Source organism: Cyprinodon tularosa, unplaced genomic scaffold (genome assembly GCF_016077235.1).
Source record: "Cyprinodon tularosa strain WSP-4 unplaced genomic scaffold, ASM1607723v1 ctg23, whole genome shotgun sequence".
Lineage (NCBI taxonomy): Eukaryota > Metazoa > Chordata > Actinopteri > Cyprinodontiformes > Cyprinodontidae > Cyprinodon > Cyprinodon tularosa.
Genome location: NW_024038861.1, coordinates 2,211,340 through 2,220,738, shown reverse-complemented (window position 1 = coordinate 2,220,738; position 9,399 = coordinate 2,211,340). Strand labels below are relative to the sequence as shown.

The 9,399-nt window shown below is 35.6% G+C and overlaps 1 protein-coding gene across 1 annotated transcript in view; it reads left to right on the top strand.

Annotated features, from left to right (window-relative positions):
• The first annotated feature begins 3,846 nt into the window (after nucleotides 1-3,846).
• tpk1 (thiamin pyrophosphokinase 1) overlaps nucleotides 3,847-9,399 on the top strand; it is a 108,675-nt gene continuing 103,122 nt past the window's right edge. Inside the window, exons 1-2 of the mRNA XM_038286761.1 lie at nucleotides 3,847-3,937; nucleotides 6,634-6,725. Coding sequence (XP_038142689.1) covers nucleotides 6,683-6,725 — 43 coding nt within the window. The 5' untranslated portion in view covers nucleotides 3,847-3,937; nucleotides 6,634-6,682. The remainder of the gene's footprint in view (nucleotides 3,938-6,633; nucleotides 6,726-9,399) is intronic.

Here is a 9,399-nt window from a genome sequence, read left to right as displayed (position 1 = left end):
TGAAATGCACAAAGGATCCGGTAATTTCCAAATAAAACACATCCGATCTTAACCCATGATCCTTTTTTTAACTAGTTTAATTAGTTTCTCCCGTATGCCACGACGTAATGCATTGATCTGAAAATCAACCTCAGACGCAACGCCGCAGTGGCGAGGGTTTGATCCGTCAGATGGAGTTAAATCACAAAGAATTCAATGTTGAATCGGGGCGGCAGCTAAATGCTAGGCGATGGGTAGCAGCCTAAACGTTGCAATTTCACATAATCCTGACGAGATCCGAAATACCGTAGCAAAAACTAGCAAGCGGGTGATTATGTATGTTCACTAAGGAAATATTATGTAAATAAACCCTACACTTCTCGCTATAAATGTAATCAAAAACCCATTTAAATGCAGAAACTGATTGAAATTATTGATTTTACCACTAAAAGTTAGAGAAATCTCAGCCATGTTTATACCAAAATGTTACAGTTTCACATTATCTTGAAAAATCTTTGCAAGAAACGAACAAGCAAGTGAATATGTACATTCCCTGAGTAAATATTCTGGCAACAAACTATACATTTCTCACTAGAAATGTAATCAAAACTCATTTTAATGCAAAAACAAACTCAAGTCATTAATCTTTCCACAAAAAAATGAGCGAATGTCGGCCATATATTTATTTTTTTTCTTCTCCCAGCTGGAATCTTGAAAGTCACGTGACTATGACGTAAAACAATAGAAAGCGTATAGGTAGAAGAAACGTAACAGTACCACAAAAAAATGGCCATTAATGTACCTCCACTACGTTTTGCAGTGTGGACCAACGTAGTGGGGGTACATTTTCCCATGAGACTGGGTTGTTCGGGGTGGCAAGCCTGTGAAGCTTCCTCCTCTTCCAATGTATCTAACTCATTGTCAGGAAACTTTTAGTGGACAGCCCCATCCCTCTCTTTACTCGAGTGTACAAGAGGCGACCAAAGGTCAGAGGTAAAATTACAAAGAGTATCATCAACATCTGGCTTAGGGTGCCTTGATGCCTGATGGCCATCCACATGGCCATCCTCATGCTTGAACAAAGTATGGAGTATTTAAAAACCTCTTATATTCTGGTAACGCCATTCCAAGTGTCACTGTCATTTCCAGCATGGGTGTTAAAGTAACCCAGCAGAACAATGGAATCCCAGAGAGGAGCACAATCTATCAGGGATGCTAAGAAGGCTTGATTGCTGCAGTCAGAGAACCCCCCCGGCCTTAAATCAGGCCACAGGGCAACTTTAATCTTAGCATGAAACAAGCCAATAAACACATACTGCCATTAACCAATTAATATAGAATGAAACTTTAGCTAACTGCTTGTATGGTTATAAAAAGTACTATTGTTCTGTGATAAAATACATGACATTTTTAGATCCAATAGTATACATAGTTCATCTTGAAAGAATTTTTTTTTCACTATACCTGCTGAGTGTTACTTCATTTTATTTTCCTGTAAAGAAAGAAATTGAACTTTATTGAGCTCACAATGATGAAATATACTCTCTGCATTTAACCCATCCTCTTTGGGTAGCAGTGGGCTGCCACTGTGCAGCATCCAGGGAGCAGTGTGAGGTTTGAGGGTCTTGCACAGAGACCCAGAGTGCCAGCTGTGGGGATGGAACCGGGTAGTTGCAACCTTCTCGGAGCACAAGCATGCTGCTCTGACCACTAGGCCAACAGATCCCCAGTGTATACTTAGTGAACTGTAAAACTTTTCATGATGCATTAACATTTTACAGTTTTTGAATTTCTTCTTTTTAATGCTGAGAAGAACTTTTTTGTTAGCACTATTTCCTTGCATCAAAAAGGTTTGATGTGACTTGTCATAGATACACCAACTCTTCATGATGTATGTATTTTTTCTCTCTGTTCCTGCTTGGGTTTTTAGTAGGTAAGTCTGATTTACGCATAGTCATGTTTGTCAGAATAATTGTTTTGATTAGAAGGACTTTTTCATTAACACCATTAACACAATTTAAACATGGAATACTTATTCTTTTGAGTGATTGCCCTGCATGCTTGAAGCTGGAAGGCATCTCAAGATGAAAGTCAAGATGGAATGTATTTACTTTATTTTGAATGTCAATGTATTCTGTATTATCCCACTCCAGCTCTTCACTGAACTTTAATGATGTTTACACTGTCTGACTTAATAAGAAACTATAATTCTATAACACCAGTATTACATTCGATGTTTTACAATTACCCTTCATTTTTTGAATTTATTTTAATTTGATCTGATCTGTAACTCTTGGACCTACATTAATAATCCAAAAAAAGTTATCTAAGGGGTTATATTTTTTATATCCCTAACCAAACAATTGATAATTTGTTTAATGTTTGACTTGTTCACCACTTGACAGTGATCCTCTACCTTCCACAAAAAAGCAGTTATCCGTTATCGTATTTCTCTCCTTTGTGTTTCGTCCTTTTTATTCTCTTCTGTTAGCCTTTCCAAATACTTAGGTTAAAATATAATGCATTTGAAACCACAATAAGAATAGACTGGGGGAACTGAAGACTGAAGAATCCCAACAGTGTTAGAGATTTACAAAAAGATGATAAACAGATCTAAAGACGAAAAAGCGTAAAGGAAGCAAAAATGAAAATAACAAGAGCAAATATTAGAGGGGTTAATGGTTAAGAAAGGGGGATGTAGTTTGATAGCTGTAACGAGGAAAGCGAGATCTGATAAAACATTCAGAGATGTGTGTGTTCGTGTGTGTTGGGGGGTATGAAAAAAAACTGCCAATGAAGAATGCACTCAGCTTGGAATTTATTCATAGATGTATTTATAATGCATGCCCTCAGAATGAATGACTTCCTTTAGCATGCGTGGCAGCTCTGCGCATGTGTGCGCAGCCTGCTGTTGTGTGTTGTGGAGCTTGCATCAAACGTGCAGTTGAGCAGCGTGTCAGAGAGACAGGAGAATGCTGATTGATGAGAGAGCGTTTGTTTTAACGGCCCTCCGGAGTGGATTCACCTTGAGATAGATGCGCTCTCTCACTGTACAGTGCTTCTACTGCTGTTGGAGGAAATCAGAAGCACACAGACACATCCAGTATGCAGTCTGTGTGAGTGTGCATTTTTGTAATGGTAGTTTTCCAGTGTGTGTTTTCAGTTACAGTATGCTTATTTGCAGCAATGTTTAATGTTTAACTATAAACTATTTCAGCATGCCAAAACATCCCGTCCCCATATCTTGAAAAGTAACCACAGAGCCTTATAAATCAATGAAAACACACTATGCAAAAACAAACAAACAAACATGTGATCTTAAGAGTTCGATGTCCTACGAAGCATCGCTTGCTCTTCAGGGACCATTAGAAATCAATGCCACTTCACTGGGAAGTTGTAGATACTTATAAAAACATGTTGCTCTTCTAAGACAATTCAATCTCACCTTTAAGAGAGCAGGAAACTATTGCTGGTTTATCCACCTTGTTTTACACAAGACAGGACATACAGATCTCCCTCTATAGGATAATCAATGAAGCAGCTAATTGTCTGACTGTAACGCACCATTACACTCAATTAGAAATGCACATAAAATAGCCCTCCTTCAATTAAATCCCCTCATGTGTGGGTCACTGACATTTATACAGCTTTGTTTAATTGGCTTAGACACATTTTAACATGTTACATGTTTTAATATATTTATTTTAGTGTTTATTTTAATAAAGGAGTAGATAGATGTTAGAACAGAACAAAATGTTCTTACAGAATCAAGTGTTCTGAGCAGTAAAGCAATTGAACTCCCCTTGCCTCTGGGGGTTTTATACTGTGTTAATACATTCGGCCTCTAGATGTCCCCATAGCGCACTAAAGCTTCTCCTCCTTCCTGCTCGGTCCTTCTCTGTCTCCCGGTCGTGCATTTGTTGACTCTTAACATTAAACCCGGAAGTGTCTTCATCCTGTAAGTTGTCTCTAGATTGTAATATATTTTTGGAAGTGAAAACTTTCTTGTTGTAGTTGGAATGTTTTAGTGGAGACGCCAAATTATTTGTTTGAAGCTGACTGTATGACTGTCATAGAGTTTATATGCGGAATGTGGTGAAAGTGGAAGCCGGGTTGAAAATCTCCCGCTTCCTTTTAAATGTATTGAACAGAGTCTCGTGCAATTTTTGACTTTAAAGAGCTTCAGAGGATACATTAAATCAGCTGGTATTGCTTAAGGTTAAATTGCTTAAGGTTAATTTGTATATATATATTTTTTAAGTCTATCGCACATATTTGTATCATGTTTAATTATTATTGAGAATAGGACAATTTAGTCACACACACAGTGTAAGAACTCATCTCACTGCAATGAAATTAAATTATTTTTTGTTATAGGTAAACAAGTTTTAGGAAAAACATTCAAACCCAAAAAACACGATCCAAGTTGTTAAAGTACAGGTCATCTCTGTATTTTGCTGCTGTAAGAATGTCTGCACTCCATTAAATAAATAGCATAATTAAAAAGAACATGTGCAAATGTTGAAGCAAGATTTAAAAAAATAAAAATAGAACATCCAAATTCACACAACGCAAATTGACATCACAACCTATGACCTCAATTGTATAGTTAGAGATCCAGAACTGTGTGAGCAAGGTGGCCTACAACCATGCATCTGTAATACCTCTTTATTATTATTATTATTAAAAAATAGACCTCGAAATATCCCAACTATTATGTGACGTTTGGTTAGTTAACAAAAACCTACCCATTTTTTATTGTTCAAAGGCTAAACTACCAAATATGAAGGATATGTAAGTTTCTGACTTCAAGGAAAGTAATTCGAAATTGACAAATGGAAAAAAGCAAAAAAAATAAAATAAATTAATAGTATTATGATGTTAGGCAAGGGGTAATACCTGCTTATGATAATTGACCTGAACCAGGAAAGTCAGACTTATATCCAGACTGACTGAAAAAGATCTTATTGTCTGTAAAGAAATTAAACTAAATAAATTATGGCTGAACCAATCAGGTTAATCATGATTAATTGATTGTTGAAATAACTGTTAAGGTATTTTGTATTTGATTAATTGTTAACTGCAGTATAGACTCTAAAACATGCCTTTAGATGACAGAGGAACCCACTTAGAGCAGGAATTATAACAAAAGAAATACATAAATATTTTGTATTTAAGTTATTTTTTTTAAATGTCTGTTAATATGCTCTACAAAGAACTCCTGAAGTGGAAAATTTTATTGTGCAATTATTGTGATCATCTAGTTATAGAGATTGCAGTAAAAGCTGGTGATATAGCTGCATAGTTATTTGAAAGCTCTCATTTTTCATACATCTTATGGTTCAGTTATTGCTAATAAGTGTCAACTGCTTTGTTTTGATGTGTGTATGGGAAGGTGGGGGGGTAACAGTATTTAAAAAAAAATGTAACATCTTGTTAAACCTTGTTCAAAGTTCAAGTAATGTTGGATTATTACTCTGATTTGTAAATCTTCATAACCATTGTGTGTTTTAAACATTGCTTTGCTCTTCTTTATGAGCTAAGATAGAAAAGTTAGTGTCACAATTGTTTGAAAAGGCAAGGTTGATTAAGCAAATTTAAATTCACTCCATAATTTGCTTGTATGTTATATGAAAGCAAGTACGGAATGGCAGTTTGTGGTCCTTTTAAATAACTGTCATCATTATACTATTTGTAACTACAATGAGTTCATAAAATCCTTTGGAGGCAACCCCAAAAAGTACAGTTTAATTATATTATTTGGTGCTTTCTATTAGATCAGAGTGTACATGTAATGGGAAAAAGAAATATAAAAAATATGAGAAGAGTGATAAATGCAGTTTTTTACATGAAGATCTTCAGGCAGATTCAGGATCTTAAATTAACATTATGTGCTGGTTCTGATAATAACTGGGTGACTGAGACTCCTTTTTGCCATTTGGAAAAACACAAGTGAAATAGGAGCTTCTTTAAGGCTCCATTCTTTGACAACTTTTCTTCAGTGTCTACATTATTCCCTGGATTAGGAATACAGACTCCTGAAACATATGTAGTCTGGATGGTGCACCACTGTCCATTAAAGTTATTGAGTAAGAATGTCCATAAAATTTCTGATCATCATTTCCTCTATCCTTTTAGAACAAATACCAAAGTCTTTGTTTCTAACATCAACTTTGATCAAGTTAAGGCAATTAAGTTACATTCTAAGACAATGACAAGTTTTTTTTTTTTTTTTTTTTTTTTTTAGAGATTCAATTACTTGGCAAGTTGCTCTTATCTTCTCAAAATTGTGTAGAAGATATTTCTTAAAAATCTGTAAAAGGCACTTTTGGCCTTATGAAAACATATTTGACTTCATTAATCCCAAAGGCAGAGGTTTTCTTTGAATATGTGTGTTCCACTTGGCATTAGTCTTACAAAGAAAAATGCATTTAATAATGACAAAAATGCATTGTTATGAAATAATATTTGCAGCAGAAACATTGTTACTTTTATTTTATTTTTTTTACCTGGGATTAGATGGACCAATTGGAGGAAGTGAATAAACTATAAATATAAATAAAGACATGTTTGAAATAACAGAAATAAAAGGGGTTTCTTTTTTTTATTTAAAGCCAGGGCATGAAAACCATATCTGCTTTTTTTCTCCTGTAGTTTCAACTTGCCTGGCTAACTGAAGACTTGGCTTTTACCCACTCTGACTATGGATGAAGAGTGGACACCTTTGGACTGCCTGCTGCCCTCAGGTACTGTTCTCTAAAGCAACCTATCAAAACATAAACTTCTTTTTATCAAAATTGCAGAACTGAGGATAAATTGAATTTCTCTTTATGTTAAAACCAGGCTGGATTGTGAGTAGCAAGTGCTATGATGAAATTCATTGTCTGACAATGACCAATTCATGGTCTGACATGAGGAGCAAAGAACATAGCATACCCAGTGTGTGCAAAATTAATAGCTTTTGTTTTCAAGATAGTAATTAGCACAACTATACTCCTTAGATTGTATAAATGAGTCTATAGTTTTGTGTTTCCACTGGTTTAATTCATGGTTGAAAGTGTATATCTCTGGTTAATAGTGCATCGAAGGTCCATCATGGGAAAAAATGTAATTGTCAAGAAATTGCACCTCATTTATAGAAACATAAGGAGACACCAAAATAAATAGATGAAATGAGCTCAGTTTATTTATATAGCGTCTATACTACATTACCACACCTCAAGGGTTTTTACAGTCAATTCAGTCAAATGATACAGACAGATTAGTTTAAAGTTTTGTAGCTAATAAAACCCATCAGATCACACCAACTCCTTGACTTTGCAGAATGCACTCCTCTTGGTTGAGCATGTTGAAAAAGAAGACATTGGCTTACAATGTCGCTTAGCGTTTTATGCCGGATGACGCAGTTTTTCTACTGAAAGAAACAGCCTATGTAGAGTCCTGTTTTGTGTCTGGGGGGGGGCTGATGTTTAAGTGTCTGTTTGGCTGCAAAATGTCAACGTCGAATTTAGATTAAAATCAAATTCCATGTTTCCCTGCTACATATTGGGTGGTATAAAGGAAAGTAGTATTGTACACCTATAGCTGATCTGTGTGGGCTGTTTTGTCTGCATCCAATCAAACGCTTGCTTCACACCACAGTCCCACTTGTCTTCCTCTCTCCGGTTAGAACACTGAGGGATTTGCATTCCAGAAACAAATCACTTGCACTTTGACAGCACCACTGTATGTATTAACTATGCCTTTTTGATCTACTGGCTTTGAAGACATGGTTTGATTCATAGAATATTGACAAAAATTATTCAAGCTTGGTCTTGAATTAATTCCCTGTTATCATTTAAATTCACTTTGTTTACATAAGGCTGGAATTCTAATCTGACATTTGACTCACAAAATCAGCCATTTGCAGATAAAACTTTTTTTCACCGGTTCCCTAAACAGATACAGAAACTTAATATATTTGTTTATGCCCTTAACGCATGAAGACCACAAACTGCATTAAATCGTACCTGTGCCTAAATTTAGTGGGCGGCTTATATTTCAACAGAGAAAAATTCTCCTGCAGTCTTACAGACCTGAGAGGAAAGCTGCCGTTAGCCACTGCTCTTGGTACAAGGCGTTTGTGAGCTCCCACATGGTGTGTCTGTAGGTGTCTGACTGTGTGTATCTCTGCATGTTTAAAGGAGAGAAAGAGGGAGTGTGGAAGAAATCTAGCCTGATGTAAGCCTAAGGACAGGCTTTACCTAGACCAGTAAAGGTCAAGGAGATTGTACAACAATTTGGCCTGCAGAGCTAACTGAAAGACACATGTAGTCTTATCACAGGTCTATGTTATAATATTTGATTCTATGTAATTTTTGGAATGCATTAGAGCTCATTTCTATGATTACATGATTATATGAAAATCATAGTACCAGTAGCTCTTGCGTCAAAGGGTTATCGCTGTAATATATGTATGTATGTATGTATGTATGTATGTATGTATGTATGTATGTATGTATGTATGTATGTGTGTATGTATGTATGTATGTATGTGTGTGTGTGTGTGTGTGTGTGTGTGTGTGTGTGTATATATATATATATATATATATATATATATATATATATATATATATATATATATATATATATATATACATATGTATGTATATATGTGTGTTTACCTGTCTAGCCCTCAGAGTGAGGACCATTTTTCCAATTTCACCCTCAAATTGAGGACCAGTTTTTGCAAAGTGAGGACATTTTGCTGGTCCTCACATACAATTTTGTTAATGGTTAGGTTTAGGGCTAAGGTATCAATTGGTTAGGGTGAGGTATACATTGGTAATGATTAGGTTTAGGGTTAGTTTTAGGGTTAGGGCATAGAAGGGGTTGAATATGACTGAAAATCAATGGGAGTCAACACATTGTCCTCACTACGATGGCAGAATGAGTACGTGTGTGTGTGTGCATGTATAGAAGTAACTCATAGGGTTACTAGGTTTATCTTTTTAATAAAAAGTAAAACCACTTTCCTCTCTTTGTCTCAATTTAATTACATTGTGAGGGTTTCACACAAGCTACCAATATTGTTCTTCTAAAGTAAAGATAGAAATAGAGATTTGAGGATTGAAAGCCTCATGCTATATCCTCTGCAAACTCAGCTCACTCTGAGCCTGTCTGATACCTTTTTTTTGGTTCCCTGATATTCAAATGTCTAATACGTTCAAAAACGCATGACAGAAAAATGACTTTTTATAGATTCTAGCTACTAGAAAATAACACCTGTTCAATATATATGTTTTATCCTCTCTTCTGTTGCATTTCCTGGAGCTACAGTTCTATGTAAATCTGGTTAGGAGCTTGTTGTTCTCCACAGTTTCTGAAGATCTTCGGCTTCTTTTCATATCCTGTTTGTATTTGTTTTCGCTGCATTGGTTG